Source organism: Ovis canadensis, chromosome 12, assembly GCF_042477335.2.
Source record: "Ovis canadensis isolate MfBH-ARS-UI-01 breed Bighorn chromosome 12, ARS-UI_OviCan_v2, whole genome shotgun sequence".
NCBI lineage: Eukaryota > Metazoa > Chordata > Mammalia > Artiodactyla > Bovidae > Ovis > Ovis canadensis.
The window spans coordinates 12419082-12445757 of NC_091256.1; the positions used below are offsets into that span (position 1 = coordinate 12419082).

The window sequence follows — 26676 nt, forward strand, 5'->3', positions numbered from 1 at the left end:
ACCAGAATTGAAAGAGACACGTGTACCCCAGTGTTCATCGCAGCACTGTTTATAATAGCCAGGACATGGAAACAACCTAGATGTCCATCAGCAGATGAATGGATAAGAAAGCTGTGGTACATATACACAATGGAGTGTTACTCAGCCATTAAAAAGAATACATTTGAATCAGTTCTAATGAGATGGATGAAACTGGAGCCGATTATACAGAGTGAAGTAAGCCAGAAAGAAAAACACCAATACAGTATACTAACACATATATACGGAATTTAGAAAGATGGCAATGATGATCCTCTATGCAAGACAGCAAAAGAGACACAGATGTGTAGAACGGACTTTTGGATTCTGAGGGAGAGAGAGAGGGTGGGATGATGTGGGGGAATGGCATTGAAACATGCATACTATTATGTAAGAAACGAATTGCCAGTCTATGTTCGATACAGGATACAGGGTGCTTGGGGCTGGTGCACAGGGATGATCCAGAGAGATGATATGGGGTGGGAGGTGGGAGGGGGGTTCAGGATTGGGAACTCATGTACACCCGTGGCAGATTCATGTCAATGTATGGCAAAACCAATACAGTATTGTAAAGTAAAATAAAAATAAAAAATTAAAAAAATAATATTTTTAAAAAAAGGTGGGAGGAACTGAGCCCTTAAAAAACTGAGCTCTAGGAAAGCTAAGTGACTTGCTCAAAAGGGTCTTGGGAAGATGGTAAATCTGGTTCTGACTCTACTATGAGTTATTCAGCTAAAAAATTAGCTGAATGCCTGCTTTGTGTAGGTCATTGTCTGGGTACTGGGGAGAAAGCACTGAGCAAGACACATGAAAAATCTCTGCCTTCATGAAACAAACGTGGCAGTAGGTGGTAGAAATTTAAAAAAAAAAAAAAGGTTATAATTTCCAGTTAAGCTGTCAATCAGCACTGCCCTCAACATCCTCTTCAAAGGTTAGGGAGTTCCACTTAAGGGTCAAATGGCCTTCTTGCTGCTGTAGCCCTTCCCACTGCTTCCAGGCTTGGAGAAGAAACTGAAGTGGAGAGAAATGTCCATGGTATTGCCTGTCCTGGCGCCAGGAGGATAGAAAGGAGTGTGATACACTGCCTCAGCTTCTCTTCTTGTTCCCTAGGAATGACACCTAAAAAGGGAGCATGATATTTGAAAAACAATCGCAATAACAACAAAACGCTGCTTGTATAACCCTTTATAAGTCAGGATAGCACTAAAAATTCACAGTAGAAGAAGTAAGCTGCGGGCATCCTGGGAGAGGGAGGGGTGTAACCTCCTCCAGCCCTGCGGAATCTACCAATAACAGGATGGATTAGAATTATCAATCTAATAACTTCGGCCACATGTGATTTTTGGAAAAGTAATAAAGTAGTCAAGCCCTTATCTGATGACCCTTGTACTTGCTGTTCGTTGTCTAGAAGCAAGGATGTCATCCATGTATAAAGAGGGGCTGACCAGGGCTGGGCCCTCAATGCTCTGGTGCCACGTTCAGAAAAATCCCCTTGGCATTTAAGTAGCTGGTGTGTGGTGGTCCTCTAGCCTGAAGCTGAGAACAGGGCTTAGGATAAGCCTTTTTCTCTCCTTCATCCTCCCTGTTCCCACCCGTCCCTCTCTCCCTAGTCAGCACGTGTGAGGTGACACGTGGCTTCCCGAGAGGAGAACTGCTGAGCCGAGACCCTCCGTTGTCACTCACACGCAAGCTGACTTTGCCCCCCCTACTGACCTTGCTGTGGCCCTAGGCTCTAGCTGAATTGATAGCTGTCATAGTCCTGCAATCCCAGAGAAACTTGAATACTCACAGGCTTCAAACTTATCTTTCTTCCTCAGAGGTCCTTCTGTTCCCGTTATGTATCCACCCTGCATCGCCCACTGCTGGAGCGTTTTACTCACCCTTTTCTCCCCAGAGCTTTCTAGACTCCAAGATCTGAACGTCATACCTGGTCTATTGACAGCTGCGTCAGGCTGCAGGATTTCTATACAGTGTCAGGCCAAGTGTTCGGAGGGGCGGCAGGGGATGTGGCCATCTTCTCCCGGGTTGCCCTCCTGGTTTGTACATGTGTGTGTTAGGAGTGTGGCAGGGTGAAGGGTGTGGAGGAGGGTGGCAGACTGGCAGGCTACCCTCCAGATCACTCTGGTCTGGACTCCTTTCCTGATCTCTTCTCACCTCTTAGAGGTAAGACGAAAACATTCTAAGATTAAAACAGACTAACACATTCTGTTGCAGATCCCCCAAATAGACAGGGAGAGCCATTAGAGGTCACATAACCTGTTATTTCCAAGCTTCTCAAGCTGTAGGGTTTGTGTTGCTTGGTTTAGCAGAGGTGAGCTGTGAAGGCTGGAGTGTAGCTGAAGTTGCTTCTCTACACTGGAGTTTACAGGCTGCTGGGGGGCCCCCAGGGAAGAAGGGGCCTCTCCCAAGTCAGGGCACTCAGCTTAGGCCTGAGCTATCCGTTCAGCTCAGATACCAACTGTCACCTAAACCCTTGTGCTGGGATGAGTACCTCTTGTCCTTGCAGGTGCTGGACCCCATGCTCTTCTAATTGTTTCTTCATGTCTGCCTTTGAATCTTTATTGCAGAGACCGAGTTGTCATTGGTTTCCAGGGAGCCCTGCTCGTTCTCCTCTCCTGCCACCTCTCTGCCACTGCAGTTGCTGGTTGTTGCTAAGGTTGCCTCTGTGGTAACATGCGCATCCTGTTTATACCACCATCTGGGAAAGGTCTAAACTAGGAACCTACCTACCCTGGTCCATCACCACCTGGGGACACCAGTCATCGTAACACGTGGTCCGGCTCACACTCAGTTCCCCCCTCCTCTTCCTCCTCAGGCTTACAAGCTTCATACACACGAAAGGACCTGGACCACAGGCTGCTGCTCTGAAGCTTCCTGCACAAGATATAGTCGGTCTTATTCGCATCTGGACTCTGAGAGAAGAAAGAAAGAAGTGAGGAAGAGAAACGAGAGACTCTGAATCAGTGGAAGGGAGAGTCCACATATTTTGTGTTGAGGGGCTTGGTAACAGCAGGCAAAATGACGAACCCAACAGAACACACCTTGCCGGCCAACTCGATACTTGAGAGCCGTGAAGGGGAGTTTGGCTGCACAGTGATGGACCTGAGGAAGCTGATGGAGCTGCGTTCAAGTGACGCAATAGACCACATCAACATCCACTACGGAGGAGTGACGAGTCTCTGCAGTAGGCTGAAAACCAACCCTGTGGAAGGTAAAGGCCACGCCAGGGGTGGGGGATTGGAGGAAGGCAGCCCGTGTTAAGATACATTGTTCTGTCGGCTTCTAGAAAAGCAATGTTCTGGAGACCTTGCTGCTGTATCTGTGCCTGGTGGGCAAAGTACAGTCTCCAAAGCACGGAAAAGATGTCAGGCTGTGGAGAGAAACATTCTTTCTCTCCCAGAAATGAGGTTTAGTGACTGCGGTATTCTCTGAAGATCATTCTTTCCTTCTCTTTCTATATCACTGTACAGAAGGGGGAATGTCTCTTATAAATGTTTATGTTAGAGGTGTGTTTATCAGTAACTAATCAAGTCCCTAACTCAGTATCAGTCTTTGATTGCAAAAGGTTGAAGATATGATTCTTCCCTACCCTGATCTTACAGTATAATAGGAAGAAGCGTGGATGAGTCTGTCTACCTAATGCAGTACTTCTCTATGGTACACTGTTAGAAACGGGATGGTGAATCAAAATGGAGAGAGTTTAGCCACCATATCTTTGGGCTACTCAGTTTTCTTTCAGGAAATTATTGATGACTTTTTCAACCCTGTCTGATGCACTTTTAGTATAGTTCTTCTTAATCTATTCTCTAAAGAAAATGAAAAATCCAGCTTCATGCTTACCTGGCTCAGCCCAGTTGCCCAGTGAGCCATGGTAATTTTATTTCGTTGAAATGGAGATAGTACTTAGAGAAATCTTATTTGCTCCTTTTTGCCTAGTTTCAGCGTCTCTGTTACGGGTCCTTGCTTGGCCCTATCAGTCAGGCAGGCCTTGACTGAGTAGCTTGAGATAGAGCAAAGATCTTGTCCTTTAGATGCCATCAGCCTCTTGAGGTGTACCATTTCTGACCCTTTCTTGGAAGCCGTATTTTTTGCCAGTTCTAAGAAGTTTTGATCCCTAGCCAGTGTTATAAATTAGTGACTTGGAGTCCAGACTCTATGATTAAAAGAAAAAAGGGAGAAATTTTTATCTAGATATATCTGTACATTGCCCATGTTTTATTTTCTTTACCAGCAGGGAGAGCTGCCTTACATGTTCTCTGTACTTCTAGAGTTCACTTTCTTATCTCATAGGCTTTGAGTTCAGTACTACCATTTACTAGCTGAATAACATTGAATAGTTTACTCCTTCTCCATAAGTAGAAACCATTTTCGTTTTTGAAAACGATATTAATACTTAGTCTGTACAGTTATTGGGATTAAATAATGTATGTACAATGCTTGTTCTCATAATAGGTGTTCAATAAATTAGTTGTCTCACATTAAAACAGAGCCCACATTTGCCAGAATATGAGAGCCATGGAGTGCAGCGTGTTATTCTGTCTGTCAGGCTGCTGCAGGCTGCCTGCCGCCGCTGTCCATTCTCCACCTTCGCCACTGATGTCAGAAGAAGCCTGCTTAGGGCGGCGGTGCTGAGCTGCTTCCATGCGGCTCAGCCGTTGCCGTCTGATCAGTCTCTGAAGACTGCGCTCTGGATAATGCCTGCTTCTTGTCAGCTAGATCGCTTTATCTCGCCACTTCCACAGTGGCTGCTCCTGTGTTCCCACTGAGATGATGCAGCACTTCAGCAACACTCGTCAGAGTTTGAGCAGGATCTTCCTTTCCCTCTTCCTGTTCCGTTCTTTCCCTTGGCTCAGTTGCTTGTCTGACACGGTGAAACTCCGAATAAACTGGAACCTGAGGAACTTCCAAGAGCAGAATCAGACTTCCCTCCCAATTTTCCAAACGCTTTCTCATAGCTGCTGCTGTTTGCTTCTAGTGCCCAGAGAGCTCCCATTCCCAGAGGCCAACGTACATATTCTTTCATGTCAGAATCAGATGTCAAATGCTTAGATTCTTTCCAATCCCAGATTTAGACCTGTGGTTGGAAGTCGCCTTCTGATGTCAGGTGCTTCTGCTGCTGCAGACCCTGGCCACGCCAGGACCCGTGCCGCCGGCGCAGCTGTCCACTGCCATCCCCTGCTTCCTTGGATCACAAACCTGTATCCTGATGTGTTTCAGTATTACAGCTTTCTATTGGGCTGTCCTGGAGCTGGGAAGCAGGCTCTCAGGAACAACTTTCCCATGAGTGTTTCAGCCCTCAGTGCCTCACGTGTGAGAAGAGTAAAGGGGTAGGAAAAGAAGCCGCAGAAGAGCTATGACGTGGGACTCTCCCCAGACAGAGGTTTGTTTGGACAGGCTGAGAAAAGAGCGTCAGTATCCAGGTGCCAGAAAAAGCCAGCCAATGCACAGCAGACCACGCTAGCGTGCCTGACAGCCTGGCATAGCTTTCTCACCTGTGGTAGGCCCCTGCAGGCTAACAATAAGAACATAAAGAGATTTTCCCAGCGCTTGAATTCTGCTGATTGGAAAGTAAAGTGACGTAAGATTGGGAAGATCGTTTCCTAGAATATGGCCCTTCCCCTCTATTTTCTGTTGGATTGATAGTATCTTTAGGATAGATTGTTTTAAACTATAGCTACTAAGGGACCTTATGGAACTTGCAGTTTATAACTTTTCCGACACTAACATAGTTTAACTTCTCTCTCTTTGTCTGTCTCGTTGAGTGATCTCAACAGACCAAAACAATTAAATTACTTGCCTAAAGTCTTACCACAGGGTAGAACTTGAGGAATAATTTGTGTTTTCTGACTCATAGACCATTGATGCTCTGCTGCCTCCTCAGCTAGAGCAGCAACACAGAGACTCTCAGAAGCACAGAGAGTTTTGCAGTTTGTTTTATATTCTGGTGCCTGATAGAATGCCTAGCTGTGACCCGATACTGATATGCATTTAATATTGGCTTGTGTTCCTTGAGTCCAATGACTAGTTGGAACAAGAGGCGATGCCCCAGTGGCTGAGAGCTGGTTACATTTGAGACGACATGGAGGTGCTCAGCCCCCACAGCACTCATCAGTGAGCAGACAAGGCTCAGCAGAGAGGCAGAGGTGATTGTGTTGGTTGGGTAAGCGGTTGCATTGTATGTGTGTGTGTTCAGTCGTGTCTGACTCCCATGGACTGTAGCGCACCAGGCTCCTCTGTCTGTGGAATTTTTCAGGCAAGAATACTGGAGTGAGTTGCCATTTCCTCCTCCAGAGAATCTTCCCGACCCAGGGGTCAAACACACACCTGCTGCACTGCAGGCAGATTCTTCACTGCCAAGCCGTCGGGGAAGCCCTAAGAGGTTGTGTTGCCTGAGGTTTATCAGTAAGAAAAACCTGAGCGTTTTGCACTGATAGGATCTTTTCAGTTTGCTCCTTTCCTCATTTCAGTTTCTCTCTCTCTTTTCACTGCCGCTTGCTTCCCGATTCCATCCCCATCCCCAGATTTTTCCAGTCCTCAAAGAGCTGGATGATACCCACTGGAAGGTAGCCTTTTATCTTCTGATTAATTTTCCATGCTATCTCCTGGCTTCCAAGAGCAAGAAAAACCTATGTGAATCTGAACTGAGAAAGCTGAGCGCCGAAGAATTGATGCTTTTGAACTGTGGTGTTGGAGAAGACTCTTGAGAGTCCCTTGGACTGCAAGGAGATCCAATCAGTCCATTCTAAAGGAGATCAGTCCTGGGTGTTCTTTGGAAGTAGTGATGCTAAAGCTGAAACTCCAGTACTTTGGCCACCTCATGCCAAGAGTTGACTCATTGGAAAAGACCCTGATGCTGGGAGGGATTGGGGGCAGGAGAAGGGGACGACCGAGGATGAGATGGCTGGATGGCATCACTGACTCGATGGACATGGGTCTGAGTGAACTCCGGGAGTTGATGATGGACAGGGAGGCCTGGCGTGCTGCGATTCATGGGGTCGCCAAGAGTGGGAGACGACTGAGCGACTGAACTGAACTGAGGGAGAGAAAGAAGTCTTTTCCTTAGTCTGCCTTGGTGTGCAGGAAGAAGAGAAGGTCTGGATGAGAGATTCTTTGGTGCAGATAGAAAGTTGTATGAATTCTCCTTCCCCACAGAACCTTTCCACGTGGGTCCTCAGCTGTGTTACCCTTCTTCAGAGAAAGCATGCTGTTTTCTGAGGAGGCGCTATGCCAACAGTTACGGGGGTTGGGGGACCTGGGCCCAGACCAGAAAGGACAGAGAAGGGGAGTCTTGACTAAACATTGAATAATTACCTGTGGGCTTCTTGCAGAAAGCTAAAGGCTATTTATATTGAATTTGGATCACTAAGAACATTGGTGGGAATTTCTGTTTCATCTTTCCTCTACATCCTGCTGTTTCTTTTCTCCTCTGCAGAGCTGAGGTCTGGCCGTAGGACACAGGGATTCTAATTTCCTTTTAATGACAGTGAACAAATAGTGTCCAGCAGGTAGTGGGGACACAGTGGTGAACACAACAGGGACAGGTCTTCCTTCCATAGGGCTTGACAGGCACTAAGAGAATACACAAAGATTAAGTCGATTTCAGCAATAGTGTCATAGTGCTATGATGGTGTTATGGGGACCTGGAGGGGAGGACAGGTGGGCCTAGGAGTTGGAGATAGGACTCCTCAGTCATGTGACTGTCTAGGGAAGCTCTGGCCTGGCTGTGCTCTAGGGTAATTGCTACCACTTACTAAACGTTCCTGGCATAAGAGGCAAGCATCTCTGCCTTGCATAATTGTTGAGCAGCTACTAGGTTTTGGGAGTTGGGGTTCTTTGGGGAGTAAATGTCAGGAAGGGGAAAGAAACTGCTTTGAGACAGCCCAGATTTTGACTTTGGGTTCATTGCCTGTAGGGTTTAAGTTACTATCTCCTGCCTCCCTACGGCTTCCGGGGCTCAGCGGCATCTCCGCTGTGCTTCTGTTGCCGCGCCTTTTGAGGCCAGCGGTATGTCCCACCACGAACTGTTTCTCCAAAAGCTGGGACGTGCTGAGGTTGGGCTCTTCCTCAGTGCAGCAGATTGAAATTTCTAGTAGCATTGTCAGTCTGGGAGAAAATTGCACACGTAGCCCCAGGAAACGTTCAACTACATGCTGCTGTGTTACTGTTAGTACTTCTAACACTAATATCGTTTACATAGTAGACTCTGCAAGAAATAGGAATGGGTGAAGTAATCCAAAAAATTCTAGTACCTTTCCCACGCTGCAACAGATGAACGCATGCCTCCTGTTTAGAGACCACTGCCTCGGAGAACGTTAATATTGCCAGGGGGTGTATAAAGAAATTGGCAAGTGGAGATGGGATAGAATGGATGTGAGAGGAAAATGGGTAACTGGTTTCTCTGAGATTTTCCTCCCTATCTCTAGTCTGTTTATTAGTCTGTTATAGAAAATTAGTCTGTTTCAGAAAATCCACTTTTCAGTTAGTTCAGTTCAGTTGCTCAGTCGTGTCCGACTCTGCAACCCCATGGATTGCAGCCCACCAGGCCTCCCTGTCCATCACCAGCTCCCAGAGCTTGCTCAGACTCATGAGCAGTCCGCTTTTAGGAGTCCATCCAGCTCAGCTTAGAAGCACGGCTAAGCTGCCTCTCTCCTTATGCCCTCTGCCCCGTAGCCATCACCTTGAAGATGTCAAGTAAATTACCCTAGAAACCAGTCACATGGGCATGCCTGCCAAGATGAACAGTCTGTGGTCCTCTCTGCCCATCACACTTTGGGTGGATATATTAAGTTTAAGGTATGAGAGAGACTCATAGCAGAAGACTCTCTTTTTTTCTTTTTTTTAATTGGAGGTTAATTACTTTATTATATTGTATTGGTTTTGCCATACATCAACATTAATCCGCCACAGGTGTACACGTGTTCCCCATCCTGAACCCCCCGCCCTCCTTCCTCCCCGTACCATCCCTCTGGGTCATCCCAGTGCACCAGCCCCAAGCATCCAGTATCATGCATCAAACCTGGACTGGCGATTCGTTTCATATGTGATGTTATACATGTTTCAATGCCATTCTCCCAAATCATCCCACCCTCTCCCTCTCCCACAGAGTCCAAAAGACTGTTCTATACATCTGTGTCTCTTTTGCTGTCTCACATGCAGGGTTATCATTACCATCTTTCTAAATTCCATATATATGCGTTAGTATACTGTACTGGTGTTTTTCTTTCTGGCTTACTTCACTCTGTATAATAGGCTCCAGTTTCATCCACCTCATTATCTTTGAGGGAGGAGAAAGGAGCAAACCAGCTCAAACAGCCCGAGAGCAGCTACACTGCTATGAGGATAGCTGAGGCAAGTCCAGGAGCTTCAAGAAAGAAACACTTAGTACGTGGTAGAGGGGTGGAGGTTTCCCAAAACCTACAGGAAGCAGCACCAACAGCTGGATGGTAGATGGTTGAGAAAGACAGGAGAGAAAGAGTGCCCTTGCTGAGCCCCGCCCACCCTGCAGGGGATTCCATGTTGCTCCTGGGAGTTCCTTGTCTGCTTTGAATTATGCGCCTAGGGCTGAATTAGGCCAAGGGTGCATGGCAGCCGCAGGCCTGCGCTTTCCCAGGCCAACTCCAGGCTGTCGGAATTCTTTCCTAGCCAGCTCCTCCTTGCCTGGAGCGGGGATTCTGGCTTAGCTGGCATAATGCTGCCAAGCAGGGGATAGGGAATCCTGGAGGCAGGGAGAGTCGCTGCGTCTTCTGAACCCGAGAACCCTCCCCGCTTCTCCCAGGCCTAGGACCTTTGGTGCTCCATTCGTTTGGCAGCTCTGCAGAGTCTCTTGCAAGTTTTGTTTTTCCTTGAACCTTGCGGTTGCCTTGCTCTGAATGTCAGCTGGGGGTGGGAAAAAAGATGGCATTCCTTCTTCAGCCAAGGCAGATGTTGCGTCTGCCCTTGGAAGTGGGGCTTTCACTCTTCTTATTTAGCTCCAAGGTGTGAGCACTGGGGGTGTGATACCAGAGGGGCAGATGAACACACAGCCGGGGAGAGGGCAACTGAGCAGAGGGTAAGGAGGGCACTCTGGGCAGCTCTCTCTTCTCTGTGCCAGAGTCGGAGAGTTCACAAAAGGTGCATAGCGGAGGACCAGACAGAAAGACACACCCCCGGACAAAGCTGTCCACCAAGGGCAGGCTTTGGGATCGAGAGTGAGGAAAGGGCCATTCTCTTCTCAGTCCGTCACCTCTTGCTGTGACTTTAGGGGAGCTGCCTTCCCTCTAGGGGCAGGAAGGCCACAGGCACAGAGCGCGTCTCCAAGCTGCGGGTGTGAGAAGTGGGAGATGCAGAAGCAGGAAATGCTCCGACCCCTGAGAGCAGTGGCAGCGGCTTGGCACAGGAGCTGGCTGAAGCCTTTCAGTCCTCGTGTTGACTTTCAGCTGCTCTTCCCTCTTGGTTTCCCTTGTGGCTCAGACAGTAAAGCATCTGCCGGCCATGGAGGAGACCTGGGTTCAGTCCCTGGGTCGGGAAGATCCCCTGGAGGAGGGCATGGCAACCCACTCCAGTGTCCTTGCCTGGAGAATCCCATGGACAGAGGAGCCTGGTGGGCTACAGTCCATGGGGTCACAAAGGGTCAAACACGACTGGGTGACCAACACTTTCACTTCTCTTTTACCCCCTAATCCAGGGTTTTAAGGTAGGACTTGAAAGATATTCTGATGTCTGTTCTCATGAACCAAATAGGATTGGCTTCTAAGCAACCCAGAGAAACCTCTCCCTGGTACTGTCTGTGCAGCAGAAGATTCTGCTCTCCCCTGGGCAAGGTGTCATCGCCCACACAGCTGGGAAGTCCCTCCTGATGTGGGACCTGGCCGCACCCTCTCTGCGCTGGCTCTGATAAGGGGTGCTTCTGCCGACAGTCCTCGGCCTCCGTGGGGAAGCCGGCCCGGCCCTTCCCTCCTTCCCACTGGAGCCAGGCCACGAGGGGCTGGGCTGCCGCTCCTCCTCCCAAGCCGCGGCCCGCAGGGCTCAGAGCAGACACAGATTTTCCACCGCCGCCCATTCTGTCTCCTCCAGCCGGGCAGGGGCCCTGTGAGTCCCCAGCCTGGGGTGCGGGCGGTGACTTCCCAGGCCGACATTCTTGTCCCCTTTCCCAGCTCATGTGCTAAATCTGGCTGAGGACCAGAGGTACTCCCAGTTTGGGCGAGACTTTTTGTCGGACACGGTTTCTGCTTATTTTCTTGATGTATTTCTAGGGGAAACCCCTTTCCAGTTTCCCGCATTCTCTTGCTGCCAAGTCCTCCTTCCCCACTTTGGGAAGCAGTGTACCTGAGAAGCAGCTGTGAAGATGAGGAACTAAAACCCCCTTCTGGCCTGGGCAAGTATTTATATGAAATCACAGCTGCTGAGATCAAGGCCTGAGAGCCTCTCGGGGGCTGGAAGAATTGGAATGGAAAGGCCCACATTGGGGGTTGGTGGAGCTCCCAGTCCCACATGGTTCTCCTGTGCGATCCTGCATGTCAGAGAGGATTCATTCCCAAGGCCACCTGCTAGCAGCCCCACACTGCCCCTCCCTGCCAGAGGATCCTGGGGCCATTTGATTTCTTAGGGGGACTTCTATTTAAGAGCTGACGGTGACTTAAGGTGGAGCAGAGAGGTGAGAGAAAATGCAAAGGGAGTAAATGTGTGACTTTGAGAGCATCTAGGTAAGAGCAAGGCCTGACCTCTTTTGTTTTCCATAATGTGTCTTGTCTTGTTTGCTTGGGTCCAAAATAAGGCCAATAATGAAACTTTTATTGAATATAAAATTCATAGGTTGGACTCTGACAGACCTGGTGTCGCCATCCCTGAGGACAGGAAACAGACAGGACTAATTGACGCCAATTGTAAATCAAGAGTAGGAACAAGGCTGATTTGTCTAGAGGTGCAGAGAAAAGCGGCGAGAGGGCCCGCCCTGAGGTAACTGAAGAAGGCTGGCCCACCATTCCTGTTTGCCTGGAGCTGACGGGTTGTCCCAGGAGACGGGCGCTTCAGTGATGAAATCTGGAAAGTCCTAGGCCGAGTAGGAAAGGTTAGTCACAGCAAAATGAGCCTCAGCTGAGCACAGCTGCCTCCATGCCCCAGCCCCTCTGTGTGTGAGCTGGAATCCAGCTGCTGCTTGTGGAGCAGCTACAGACTGCCACATACTTACCTGAGTAGGTACCAAACCTGTCTAGGCCTCAGGTGGCTTGTATGTGACACGGGGTTAATAGCTGCTGCCGCACAGGGCCTTGCGGCTTCGGTGAGAAGACACAAATGTGCCTGGCACAACTGCCATCACTTAAATGTTCACAGTAATACCTGTTACTCATGCAGTTCATTCAACGAATTTGTGTACATGTCCGGCACGGCATTAGACCTAAGGAACAAAGACAAAAGCCCTGGCCTTGTAGAGGGAGATAAACAAATGTGGAACAAATGTATCCAATAACCTGTTCCAGGAGAAGACCTGAGGAGGGAAACAGCTGAGCAGGCCAAGGGGATCCCATGTGCTGGGGCAGAGACTCCACGTGAAATACGTTGGTCAGGGTTAGGGCCTTTGTCCACAGACCTGAAGGAAGTGAAAGGACAAGCCCTAACTAGGGAAGGGAAATCTGAGAAAGAAAACAGCATGTGCAGGGACCCTGCAATGGAAACCTGTCTGGTGCACACAGAGAATCGCAGGAAGGCTAGCTTGGCGGGATCTCGGTGAACAAGGCGGAAATGGTAGCACTCCACAGGTGGGGAACTGGGTGCTCACGAAGGGGGCCTACGTAAAAGGGCAGATGAGTGCCATGGGGGGTTGGAAGAGGCCATTCTGGACCGAGAGGACACCGAGGGCAGAAAGCTAAGGCTGGAAGCAGCAGGCCTGTGGGACGGTCGCCGTGTCCAGCTGAGAGACGGCCAGGGCTTAAAGCAGCACGCGAGCAGTGGGAGATGAGAAGTGAGGGCGACCTGGATGTATTTTGAAGGTGGAGATGATGAATTTTCTGACTAAATGGGTATTGTAGACGAGAGAGCGAGAGCGCGAGAGCGAGAGCGAGAGCGAGAGGAGTCAAGGATGATTGCGAGGCATTAACATGAGACCAGAGTCAGGCAGGGTTACCTCGGTGGAAGTGAAAGTGTTAGTCGCTCAGTCGTGTCCAGCTCTTTGCGACCTCATGGACTGTAGCCCGCCAGGCTCTGCTGTCCATGGGATTCTCCAGGCAGGAAGACTGAAGTGGGTTGCCATTCTCTTCTCCAGGGATCTTCCCAACCCAGGGATCGAACCCAGGTCTCCTGCATTGCAGACAGATTCTTTAGCATCTGAGCCACCAGGGAAGCTCTTTTAGCTAGACTGGTGTTGAGTCTTTTGCCCTTTTGGCCTCCGTTGAACTATTGGCATGTGATAACCTTCTGATTCTGATGTGTTGATTTGCCCTCATAGTTGTCTGCTCACCCTTCTTATGGAGTGAGTAGCATGTCCTCCCTTTACGTCATGAATCCTGTTTTTTTAAGAAACATCCCAGCTAGATTAACAAGCTATCAGGACTCCTGTTTCTCAAGGGCAGGCCTAGCCGTCCAGCAGTTCCAAGTTGGCACACACGTGTTATCTCAGGTCCCTGGGAGAAACACGCCGCACGGCCCTGTTCCCTAGCAACTCTGCCTCTGCCCGCCTGGGGATCAAGATGCCCTGCCCAGGGACACTCCTTTCCCAGGCTCTGGCGTTTCTTGCCTGCTGAGAACCAACCACTCAGAGTGGTGGGGGCAGGGAGCCTCTGGCAAGCAGCCCGTGTTGCTTCCAGTGCTTTGGCCAACCCCCCGCCCCGCCCACCCGTTCCCCTGCAGAGTTCTGCTGTGCCTCTCAGCTCTTGCTCTTGGCCCCAAGGAGGCAGGAGGCCCTGGATAAGAACATCAGGCTCTACTTCCTGAACCAGCTTCCTGCTTCTCTCTGCTGAGCGCTAGCAGGTGGAAGGAAGCGGTCTCCAGTCCCCACTCCGCGATCGTGGGTGCCAGTTCACACCCCTGCTTTACCTCCAGGCAGGGTGCCCAGGTAGATTTCGATACCTGTCCTGATGGTTTTCGTCTTTAGGGTGGAGGAATGGACCCTGCAAACAGTACTCCCTTGGGTACAGATTTTCCCATTTTCAAAATCCCTGTCCGAATGTCTTCCTTTGTTCTAACCCACCTCTCTTTCTTTGCCGTTTAAAGTCAGGCCCTTGGGTCGTATTCAGTGGACATAGAAGTCTGCCGGCCGCTGTGTCCCCCTCCCCTCCAGCGGACCAGCCCTTCAGTGTGAAGAGGTGTGAGGTCCTTGGCATCAGTAGCCCGTCCTTGCCTTGCAGCTTCCAGGCATCTCCTCGTCCCGGTGCCTCTGGGTAAAGCCTTGTTAAGTGCTTCCATCCTCTGATTCTAACCCTCCTCACTGCTGATCTTTTTTCAAGACAAATGTTGCCTCACCCTACCTTTGGGGAACCCATTAAGCAGTTCAGCCAACGACCAGTGCCAAACCGAGGCTGTTCGCTAATCAAGTTGCATAAGCAACTTGAAAAATGCCCCCTGGCATTAATTTGAATTGTATGCGTTCTCCTCTTTCCTTAAAGTGTGACCCCCCTTGGGCCCCTGAGAAGAGCCTAGGACTCTGGGAATGATTCTGCCTCTTACTCCCTCTGGGGACGTGGCTGGACTCTGTGTGCACACTCACACAGGTATGTAAGCACACGTGTGGTCGTGGAGGGCGCGCCGATGCTCACGGACTGACTCAGCGCTCGCACCTCCACTGTTCTCTCTCTATTCACTCCGAAAGAAGCAGTACTCGTAGCACTTAGTACATCTCCAAGTGCGTAGTTCTCAGTAGAACAGTAGTACCTCCTAAAGATATGTGTGTGTGTGTGTGTGTGTGTGTGTGTGTGCCTCTGTGTATGACGGAATGGGATGGCTCTGTGTGCCTAAAGCGGATGCCCGAAGCTGGAGTCTCATGAAGTCTGTATCCTCTTCATGTCCTGAAACCTCTGGAATTTGGAATCAGGACAATTGGTTGGGCTCTGTCTCCTAGCCTCCTAGCATGACCTTGAGCCAATAGCTTATTCTTTATGGCTTTTTTGTGTGAGCCAGTAGGTAGAAGCCACCTCTGCTTTTAAATCATGGACAGCATTTACATGTTAATATAAGAGGAAAATTCTGTGTCTCAGGAAACATTTTAAGGTACTCTTAGGGCTGAAGCCTGGTGCAAACTCAGTGAGGAAGAGATGAAGTTGTAGGTCTGGGTTAGCTTACCCTGGAGACCAAGAGGAGTGAGCGGCCCCTGTGACCAGCTTGTCTTGGTTTGCCCCCATTTCACACCTGCTGAGTCTGGGGAAAATGAGGGGGGTTGGTCACCCTAATTGGATCTCATATTTGGGCAGATTGGGAAGCAAGGGATCCTCTTTAAAGGGCTCTTTTAACTGCCCTCCTCTGTCATTCAGCGCTTCCACTCTTTTGTTGCTCACTCACTCCACTCCTGTCTCTCTTTCAGGCCTGTCTGGGAACCCTGCAGATCTGGAGAAACGTAAACAAGTGTTTGGACAGAACCTGATTCCCCCCAAAAAGCCCAAGACCTTCTTGGAGTTGGTGTGGGAAGCCCTTCAGGACGTCACGCTCATCATCCTGGAGATCGCAGCCATCATCTCCCTGGTCCTGTCCTTTTACCGCCCCCCGGGGGGAGAAAATGAACGTGAGTACCTTGAACAGACAAGCGTGACTCTCTTCTGGGTTCTTTCCACTGTCACTGAAAAGCACGCAGTATTTGTTGACAAACTTTATTAGGTTGGTGCAAATATAATTGCAGTTTCAGACCGTGAATTTTAAAACATAACTAGTTTTAATAGGAACCATTACAATGAACACATTTTTGCCAATGAGAAACGTTTGTTTATTCCTGTAGTGTAAAAATCCGTGTTTCAGGATCCGACACACTCTGGGAAAGCATTTTTCTCCATCCTTAGGGTTGTGGAAGCATTTTCCCTGCAAAATGTCGAGATGCTTGAAAAAGTAGTCAGTTGGCGAGAGGTCAGGTGAATATGGCCTTCCCTGGTGGCTCAGATGGTAAAGAGTCTTCCTGCAACGCAGGAGACTGGGGTTCGATCCCTGGGTCAGGAAGATGCCCTGGAGAAGGAAATAGCAACCCGCTCCAGTATTCTTGCCTGGAGAATCCCATGGACAGAAGAGCCTGGAGAGCTACGGTCCTTGGGGTCACTAAGAGTCGGACAGGACTGAGCTTTGAACAGGTGAATATGGTGGATGAGGCAAAACTCTGTGGCCCAATTCGTTCAGCTTTTGAAGTGTTGATTGTGTGGCCTGCCGTTGGGTACTGCTGTGGAGAAGCATTGGGCCCTTTCTGTTGACCAGTGCCAGCTGCGGGCGTAGGAGTTCCTGGTGCATTGCATTGATTTGCTGAGCATACTTCTCAGATGTAATGGTTTCTCTGGGATTCAGAAAAGTTCAGTGGATCAGGCCGGCAGCAGACCACCAGACAGTGACCAGGGCCTTTTTTGGATGGAAATTTGACTTTGGGAAGTGCTTTGGCACGTCTTCTCAGTCCAGTCACTGAGCTGGTCATCGCCAGTTGTCGTGTAAAATCCGCTTTTTGCCTCACATCCCAACCCAATTGAGAAATGGTTCGCTGTTGTTTTGTAGGATGAGAGAAGATGACACTTCAGGATGACGATTTTTTTGCTTTCGGTAAGCTCACGAGGCTCCCGCTTACCGAGCTTTTTCACCTTTCCAGTTTGCTTCACGTGCCAAACGACCGTAGAATGGTCAACGGAAGTTCCTCAGCAACTTCTTGTTTAGGTGTAAGAGGATCGGCTCCAGCGACGGCTCTCAGTCGGTCGTTGTCAGCTTCCGGTGGCCGGCCGCTCCATTCCTCGTCCTCAAGGCTCTCATTTCCCTGTTGAACCACCACTGCCCTGCAGGTTCATTAGCAGTTCCTGTGCCAGCTGTTACTGATGTTGCAAGTCGTGTCCACTGCTTCACGACCCATTTTGAACTCAAATAAGAAAATCACTCGCATTTCCTTCTTGTCTAACATCATTCCCAGAGTCTTAGTATAAAATAAACAGCAAGAAATGTCTTTAGAAAAAAAATAAATACAGCAAGAAATGCACATTAAAATGATGTATAACATAACCACATTTATTAAGAACATATTCCAGTAGCAAATGGCAAATTTCAACAGTGCAAAAGCTGCAATTACTTTTGCACCAACCTCATAGCTTAAGTGTTGTGTGTGTGCCCGCCCCCACCCCGTTATCTGAGTGAGTTCTCCAAAGGAAACTGAAACATAAGGAGTAAGCTATTCTTCCAACGCATCCTGATTCCAGGGTCTTCCCTGCCTTTCCCAGTAAATCCTATTCAGAATGTTATGAATCCTCTGCCCTCACTAAACCAACAAGGCCATGCACCCCAAAGTTCCCCCATCCCCCACGCTGGGCGTCACGGGAAATAGCAGTGGGAGCTGCCGTGCTGGGGGTCGTAAGGCCTCTATATGCGTCTTGCCTGTAGTTTTCACTGACATGGTCCATGCTGTTTAGTCATATGCCTTTTTTGGGTAAACATAAGTAGTTATATTGGTGACGAGATGATGCCCAATCCTGCCGTCTTCTGCTATCCTCAGGATAGCTATTTTTCCCGAGTTTTCTGTTCTTCTCTTCCCCTGGCTTTCTGTTCTGGGGAGTTACAGGAGCACATCCCCCATTTTTAATGCCAGCAGAGGCCCCTCGGTGACCCTTTCTCTCCTTTCCCTGGGCTAGAGTGTGGTCTAGCCGTCAGTAGCCCAGAAGACGAAGGGGAGGCGGAAGCTGGCTGGATTGAGGGCGCAGCCATCTTATTCTCGGTGATCATCGTCGTGCTCGTGACTGCCTTCAATGACTGGAGCAAGGAGAAGCAATTCCGGGGGCTGCAGAACCGCATCGAGAAGGAGCAGAAGTTCTCCGTTATCCGGAATGGGCACATCATTCAGCTCCCTGTGGCTGAGATTGTGGTGGGTGACATTGCCCAAATCAAATACGGTGAGAGCTCTGTGGTTCTTTTCTCTTTTAGCTCTGTTTCTTACACCTGTGCCACCCTCCCTATCAGAGGGCTAGTCCTTTGGCATAAGGGGGCTGGGGATTGCTGAGGACCCAAAAAGGTAAGACCCCAAATTGTGTTAGCTTCTAGGTTAGAGTTTAAGGAGGTTATGGAAAAGAAATTCAAAGAAAGCAGTAACTGACCCTGCCAAAGATGTCAGACTGTACCCTGTGTGTCTTAGACTACAAGCAGGTAATATTCAGGCCATGGGAAGGTGTTTGGGGATCAGGAACCGTTTGAATTTATAATACCCAGAGCAGAGTTTTATCGCAGGTTGTCAGATCTGAAGCTGTCTTTCAGAGGTTCTCCAGGCTCTCCCGGGCTGTTGCCTACAGATGGAGGCCCGGGAGCAGCCCTGAGACGAGGCCAGACGGTCCTCACCTGCCCTCTCCCTGTCGCCCCTTCACCGCCGTGTGCTAGGTGACCTGCTGCCTGCAGACGGGATCCTGATCCAGGGCAACGACCTCAAGATTGACGAGAGCTCTCTGACGGGGGAGTCGGACCATGTCAAGAAGTCCTTGGAGAGGGACCCCATGCTGCTCTCCGGTGAGGCCCTGATGACACCAGCCCCCCGCCCCCTCCCCGCAGACACAGCCACAGAGACCGGTCCAGACCTTGCCCTGTCTTCCGACCGTGCCCCGACTCCTGCCCCAAGGCTCAGCGGGGGCTGTAGCGTGTCAGTGGGTTGAATACAAGGATACTGAGCAACCTAACGGAGGTTGTCCATGGAGCAGATGCTACAGGAGCCTTCGAAGGGCTCTGCTGGCTGGAGTGGGTGGTGGGAAAGGAGCCTTACCCCAAAGCCGCTACACACATTGTTCTCCTTCCCCCCCGGGTCGCTTGCTCTTGATCTTTGCCTACTATCTGCCAAGTATAACACCATGCAGAGGAGGGGAAGGAAGAGGGATTGCTCTCTTCCAAGTTTGTGTCCACACCAAAGGATGGCCAGGTATTAAAAAAAAAAAGGAAAAACTCTTCTCCCATCTTCTTTCCCATATAGGGACCCATGTAATGGAAGGTTCTGGACGAATGGTAGTGACTGCTGTGGGTATCAACTCTCAGACTGGAATAATTTTTACCCTCTTGGGAGCCAGTGAGGGGGAAGAGGAAGAGAAGAAGAAGAAAGGTAAGGGGCTTTCAGAAGAGCCTCACCCCTCCCATCCCCACAGACAGACTAGGAGAGGGAGCTGGTCTGCAGTGGAACACCTGGTTGGCAGACTCTGCAGGATGACGAGGACAGATCTCCAAACCCCTTCTTTAGCTGACGGTTTCCTCCCTGACTGCCCACGGTGCTGTAATGGAGACCAGATCCAGCTCTGCTCAGCGGTCAGGTTGCACTGGTTCCTGCGTTTACTGGTGGCTGTAAGACAATGAGGTGGAAGGCCTGTGCAAACGGGCCGGCGGTGTGCTCTGGCTCCAGCCCTCGCCACTTTCTTCCTCGGACACAGGGGGTTATACGAACCAACAAGGCTAAGGGAAACTATCCAGGAGAAGAAACTGGTTTCCTGCTGAAACTGTGAGCAGGAAGAGAGATACAGCCAGAAGGGTGGGAACAGAGAGGGAATGTCTGCCTCAAAGTTAGCCCTGTCTTTGCCATTCATTTGTTCCTGAAAGCGAGAACAAAAGAGAAGTGGAAAGCAAAGGAGAAGAGGAAAGATATGCCCATTTGAATGCAGAGTTCCAAAGAATAGCGAGGAGAGATAAGAAAGCCTTCCTCAGCAATCAATACAAAGAAATAGAGGAAAACAATAGAATGGGAAAGACTAAAGATCTCTTCAAGAAAATTAGAGATACCAAAGGAACATTTCATGCAAAGATGGGCTCGATAAAGGACAGAAATGTTATGGACCTAACAGAAGCAGAAGATATTAAGAAGAGGTGGCAAGAATACACAGAAGAACTATACAAACAAGATCTTCACGACCCAGATAATCATGATGGTGTGATCACTCACCTACAGCCAGACATCCTGGGATGCGAAGTGGGCCTTAGGAAGCATCAGTACGAACAAAGCTAGTGGAGGTGATAGAATTCCAGTTGAACTCTTTCAAATCCTGAAAGCTGATGCTGTCAAAGTGCTGCACTCAATATGCCAGCAAATTTGGAAAACTCAGCAGTGGTCAAAGGACTGGAAAAGGTCAGTTTTCATTCCAATCCCAAAGAAAGGCAATGCCAAAGAATGCTCAAACTACCACACAGTTGCACTCATCTCACACGCTAGTAAAGTAATGCTCAAAATTCTCCAAGCCAGGCTTCAGCAATATGTGAACCATGAACTTCCAGATGTTCAAGCTGGTTTTAGAAAAGGTAGAGGAACCAGAAATCAAATTGCCAGCATCCACTGGATCATCAAAAAAGCAAGAGAATTCCAGAAAAACATCTCTTTCTGCTTTATTGATTATCCCAAAGTCTTTGACTGTGTGGATCACAATAAACTGTGGAAAATTCTGAAAGAGATGGCAATACCAGACCACCTGACCTGCCTCTTGAGAAATCTGTATGCAGGTCAGGAAGCAACAGTTAGAACTGGACATGGAACAACAGACTGGTTCCAAATAGGAAAAGGAGTACATCAAGGCTGTGTATTGTCACCCTGCTTATTTAACTTATATGCAGAGTACATCATGTGAAACGCTGGGCCGGAAGAAGTACAAGCTGGAATCAAGATTGCTGGGAGAAATATCAATAACCTCAGATATGCAGATGACACCACCCTTATGGCAGAAAGTGAAGAAGAACTAAAGGGCCTCTTGATGAAAGTGAAAGAGGAGAGTTAAAAGTTGGCTTAAAGCTCAACACTCAGAAAACGAAGATCATGGCATCTGGTCCCATCACTTCATGGCAAATAGATGGGGAAACAGTGGAAATAATGGCTGACTTTATTTTTCTGGGCTCCAAAATCACTGCAGATGGTAATTGCAGCAATGAAATTAAAAGATGCTTACTCCTTGGAAGGAAAGTTATGACCAACCTAGACAGCATATTCAAAAGCAGAGACATCACTGCCAACAAAGGTCCGTCTAGTCAAGGCTATGGTTTTTCCAGTGGTCATGTATGGATGTGAGAGTTGGACTATAAAGAAAGCTGAGCACCAAAGAATTGATGCTTTTGAACTGTGGTGTTGGAGAAGACTCTTGAGAGTCCCTTGGAGATCCAACCAGTCCATCCTAGAAGAGATCAGTCCTGGGTGTTCATTGGAAGGACTGATGTTGAAGCTGAAACTCCAATACTTTGGCCACCTGATGCGAAGAGCTGACTCATTGGAAAGGACCCTGATGCTGGGAAAGATTGAGGGTGGGAGGAGAAGGGGACAACAGAGGATGAGATGGTTGGATGGCATCACCGACTCAGTGGACATGGGTTAAGGTGGACTCCGGGAGTTGGTGATGGACGGGAAGGCCTGGTGTGCTGCGGTTCATGGGGTTGCAAAGAGTTGCACACGACTGAGCAACTGAACTGAACTGTTCCTGAAAGAAGGAAAAACAGAAGGCAGAAAGATAACAAACCAAATGTGCACCTTTCCCTAAGCGTTCCTTGTCTTGGAGAAGAAAAGGATTTGTACCATTTGGCTGGAGGTGCATCTTGGGCTGTTTAGGGAAGGGCAGTTAATGAAAAGGCAACAAAGCTCATTCAGTTAGGAACCAGCCTGTTTCTGCAGCTGCCTTCAGAGTGAGTAAGGAGGAGGCTTGCCTGGTGCTGGTGAGCTGACACGGAGGCACCTTGCGTGGCCTTTGCTACCAGGCAGAAACAGTTCAGACCTCTCACTCCCTAAGCCCCACCCCATTTCTCCAAGTGGTTTGACTCAAGCCAGAAGCACCTCCCAACAGCAGCCGTGCTCCAGGAGAAAGCAGCTCAGGAGGGAGTGTGCACGCCCCTCCATGAGTGGCCTGGTCCATACCCCAGGGATTTGTGAGAGCCTCTAATAAAAATGGGGATAAACAGAGGTGTGAGCTTCCTTTACACCCCCTTGGCTGCAACTCAGACCCTTTGCTGTCACCCTTTTAGGCTCTGACCAGGACCGGCAAATTGGATATCTGATCTCTGAATAGTCATTTTGGGTCCCCACCCCATTTTTTTCTTTCTTGTTCAAACAGGTAAAAAACAAGGAGTCCCTGAAAATCGCAACAAAGGTAACCTTTCCACTCACTCATTTACCATCTCTACCTGCCCACACTCAAACCAGACCTTTCCAGGCCATCTGCCTTCCCCCTGTTCCTCTCCATAAGTCTGTTAGCTGCTCCTGTGGCCGAGATGCCTCATCCTGAGGACGGTGCAGAGATCTGGGGGTGGTCCCAAGCTGCCAAACCCAATCTAAGGTGGGATGCAGCACCCTCTGCTGTTAGCTCAAGGGGCCTCCTGTCAAGATTTCTCTCGGGAAGCCTGTGTGGTGATCTGCTCTTCCCAGGGTGCTGACCTTGCTTCATTGCCCTTGGTCAGAGTTAAAGAGCAAGGACCCTTAGTCTCTGGGTTGGAAGTGTGCAGGGTCCTTATGGGGGAAGGGGTTGGGATGGGCAGTCCCTGCACCCTCTTCTTCCTCTTTTGGTGCCGTCTTCCCATCTAGATGCCTTCTCAGCTAGTCTTCTCTGGGGTGCAGAGAGCCCTTTCTCTGTAACCTCTGCCCCCACTTCTTTCTTCTCTCCAGTCTGTTTTCTTCTTCCTAATCTGATGTGTGTTTCTTTTTTGGTGGTTGTGTTTACATCCTGTCTCTGTCTTATTTGTGAGTCTGACAGCAGAGACAATCTCTCAGGAAGGGCACCTAAGCAAAGGAGCAGAGCTCTGCAGGGTGAAGCTGGAGGGGTGCTGGGGGCCAGCAGGAACTGCTCTCTTGAGACAGCTCCTGGAGCCTTTTTTCCTTTCATAACCCGCATCATAGTGGATTTTAGAAATAAAGACATCACGTTGGAAAACCAGGACTCAACAAAAAGTAATTCTTAAATTTCAGATCTCTTTAACTCTTCTTTTTAAAGTAAAATGGATTTCTATGTCTGTCTTTATCTCTGCCTTCTCTTGTTCCAGAGAGTCCCTGATACCAACTTCTTTCCTTAGGGAAAGGTACTCTGTACCTCCCTACCTTCATCAGACAGGGGAGAAAGGCGATTTCCTTCCCCTATGGCTCAACTAATATAAGAGGGAACTGGAAAATACCCTGTGTCTGGGCTCTGGGTTTCTTCCATGAAAATCTATATCTATGTAGAGAGAGAGGGGAACCTTTCAAAGAGCCAGCTAAGACCCTAATGTGTTTCCCATGTGGCTCAGAGGTAAAGAAACTGCCTGCCAATGCACGAGATGCAGGTTTGATCCCTGGGTCGGGAAGATCTCCTGGAAAGGAAAATGGCAACCCACTCCAGCATTCTTGCCTGGGAAATCCCATGGACAGAGGATCCTGGTGGGCTGCAGTCCATGGGGTCACAAAAGAGTTGGACACGACTTAGCAGCTAAACAAGACCCTTATGCTCTAGGAACATTTACCAACCTTCCCCTTCAGCCCCTTTCTGCAGTAAAGACTCACTGTTTTAAGCACTGAATTCCAGGAAGGATGGCTGTTGGTAATAGCACCGAGTGGCAGGACAAATCTTCTTGCGAGAAGAAACCTGGCTCAGGGCTCTGAGACAGTGCCAGGAAGCTGCCACTGAAGAGGAGAGCCATCCATTTCACCTCCAGTTGTTAAGATACCCTTCCCAAGGCCCTAAGAGAAGGTCAAGCTCCCTGTCTGGCATGGGGTGAGGGAGGTCAGATCTGATGCCAGAGGTCCAAGGTGTGTTCCAGAAACAGACAAAGGGGCGTGTTAGTTTCCCCTTGCTACTACTCAGGGCTGCTGCCTTGCCTGCTGACCTGTCCTCTTTGTGTGTGCACCCTAGCAAAGACCCAAGATGGAGTGGCCTTGGAAATCCAGCCACTCAACAGCCAGGAGGGGATCGACAGTGAGGAAAAGGAGAAGAAGGCCGCCAAGCTGCCCAAAAAGGAGAAGTCCGTGCTGCAGGGCAAGCTGACCCGCCTGGCCGTCCAGATTGGGAAAGCTGGTGAGTAGGTGGGGCCTTCTCAGTGTGTCCGTCAGTCTTCCTCTGGGTCCTCGCCACTTTGATTACCTCCTGTCTGTACCAACCAGGTCTGGCAGGAAGGAGCCGAAAATTCCAAGTGGCTGGTGCAGTTCAAGAATCTGTGTCCTTCCCTGTGACTGTTGGACCCTTGGCTTTAGCAGAGAGACATGTCTTTCTATTTAGAGTTAAAGGCCCAAAACAAGTGGGAGATTAACATTAGCAAGAAGAAGACTTTTATAACTACTCACCTGCTCAAGTATTGGCTTGAAAATTCCTGAAGGGTAGAGAAGGCTGCTGTTGGCTGGGAGCAATTCTCTAGCTTAGGAATGGCCAGGCACAGAGCAATGAGTTCAAAATGAGGACTGGAAGGCAAAGGAAGACAATGATTAAAGAGGGGCTTTGCAGAGCAGAGGTCACTAAAGGTACTCCTGTGCATCAGGAGAGGAAACAGCTTCTCCATGCCTGACTCTGGAGAGGGTGATGGGGAGGGTGAGGGGAGGGACGGAGCTGGAAGAGGCAGTGAAAGGAAGACTGCTCCCTCAGCGGGTATCCCTCCAAGCAGTCTGCTCCCGCTGTTTACTTCCCGACAGCCCCCTGTGTTCACTAGAGTCTAGCCCAATGCATCTCTCCGTGTGCTGTTCTGGGACCTTGTTACGCTGCAGATTCTGACTCAAGCAGTCTGGGTGGGACCTGTGTTCCTAACAAGCCCCTGGGTGGGGCCCGCGCTGCTGCTCTGCTGAGCACAGTGAGAAGCAGGAACCTGCGGCGATCCACTTGAGCATTCAGCTGCTCGGTCACATCAGCCTGTTTCAAGTGGTTGGTCACCACATGTGGCCAGTGGCTCCCTATTGGACAGTGCAAACAAACAGAGAACATTGTGAGCATCACAGAGTTGACAGAGCGTCAGCCTGGCCTGGTCATTCAGCTCCAGTACCCAGCTAATTTTGACACCATGACACCCCTTGCAAAGAGACAATAGATGAACAAGAGAAACTGAAGTATGAAATCAAATCATGGAGCCTGGCACACAGGTTTGAAGCATTAAACACTGCCTGCCTCAGGCCTCCTGCTGTGCTCCTAATCCCCACCTTATTCTTTAGGGAGAACAGGCCACTGAGGGCTGTCACTGGTCTCTGTGTACTTCCCACATCAAGCGAGGCCAAGGACCAGAAGGAAGCAAGGGAATGCACTACCCTGAGAGTGAAGGCCTTCCTAAAGTGTGCACCCTCGCTCGATGCCTTGCTTGTCCTGACCCTGAATATGCCTTCACTGAAATAATCACCTCTAGCCTCGCTCTGATTCCCCTGACTCACTGGGCCCTCGGGAAAAGCAAAGATACGAATCAGAAAGCAGCACTCTTCCCAGATATTGTGCCACAGGTAGACACAGGTGCCCAAGTATTGATCCCCCAGCTCTCAGAGTAGCCAGGCAATAGGTACGGCAGCTGGAGCCCCCAGGCCAGTTGTTTGCTGACCCAGACAGAGCTTGTTCTATTGTAGGATGTACAGGGTGAGCAGCTGTCGCAGTTTGCTGCAGACCTTCTCAGTTCTGGCACTGAAAGTCCCACAGCCCAGGAAACTGCTCAGTCTCAGACAGGCCAGGGTGGTTGGTCCCCCTCTGGTGTGCCATACCAACACCTGCCTGTGCCTTTGTCTCCTCGTGAAAGAGGATGATAGTAGTAACTTATCTCGCAGGGTTGTTGTGAGGATTCATGAGTTACTCCCTGGAAGTGCTTGCCTGGCCCATGGTGAGCACTGCCCAAACAGTTGCCATTGCTGTTGTCTTGTCTCTGTGCCACCTCAGGAGACAGGCTGGGAGGCGCTCTTCTGAGGGTTAGTTACGTAGGTGTTGTGCTAACACCACAGGGTGTCGCTGCGAAAACATTGTGAATCGCCTGGCATTCTCAGTCTACTAGAGAAAAAGTCAGTAAACTGCTAGGAAAGAGGTAACGGTAGTCACTACATCACGATTTGTCGGAAGATAGTAGCTCTGAGATAGAATCTTAAAATGCTGCTTTTGGAAAACTGTACCAACCCCCTTATTTATAAATGAGGAAATAGGCTCAGAGAGGGGTCAAGACCAGTCCAAAGCCATGAGTCAAGTTGGTATAGCACCAAAACTAATACCCATGTCTTTAGAATGCAAAATCAGGTCTTTCGCCTACACCGTAATGAACAAGTACCAGAGACTAGCTAGGGCCTCGGGGTATGACCAGATAGATATCCGTCTCCAGTTAGGGCCCTAGGAATGCCCTCAAGCCTGGGTTCACGTGATTTGTTTCCTGGACAGGTCTGATCATGTCTGCAATCACAGTTCTCATCCTGATTCTGTACTTTGTGATCGACAACTTTGCGATCCAGCGCAGACCGTGGCTGGCCGAGTGTACCCCCATCTACGTCCAGTACTTTGTCAAGTTCTTCATCATTGGCGTCACGGTGCTGGTGGTGGCTGTGCCTGAGGGGCTGCCCTTGGCCGTCACCATCTCACTAGCCTATTCTGTAAAGGTGAGGCTGGGGTGAGGCTCTGCTCTTTGAGAACACAT

The 26676-nt window shown here is 49.5% G+C and overlaps 1 protein-coding gene across 12 annotated transcripts in view; it reads left to right on the forward strand.

Annotated features, from left to right (window-relative positions):
• ATP2B4 (ATPase plasma membrane Ca2+ transporting 4) overlaps window positions 1-26676 on the forward strand; it is a 111006-nt gene that overhangs the window by 54756 nt on the left and 29574 nt on the right. For 7 of the 12 annotated variants that reach the window (XM_069545143.1, XM_069545147.1, XM_069545135.1 and 4 more), the window contains exons 2-9: window positions 2834-3229; window positions 15506-15703; window positions 17781-18038; window positions 18517-18642; window positions 19097-19222; window positions 22191-22226; window positions 23955-24116; window positions 26424-26638. In XM_069545143.1, the coding sequence (XP_069401244.1) occupies window positions 3037-3229; window positions 15506-15703; window positions 17781-18038; window positions 18517-18642; window positions 19097-19222; window positions 22191-22226; window positions 23955-24116; window positions 26424-26638 (1314 nt within the window). In that variant the 5' untranslated portion in view covers window positions 2834-3036. Of the gene's footprint in view, window positions 1-2585; window positions 3230-14594; window positions 14700-15505; window positions 15704-17780; window positions 18039-18516; window positions 18643-19096; window positions 19223-22190; window positions 22227-23954; window positions 24117-26423; window positions 26639-26676 lie in introns of those variants that run through there. The other 5 variants (XM_069545138.1, XM_069545140.1, XM_069545146.1 and 2 more) reach the window with 3 other exon arrangements.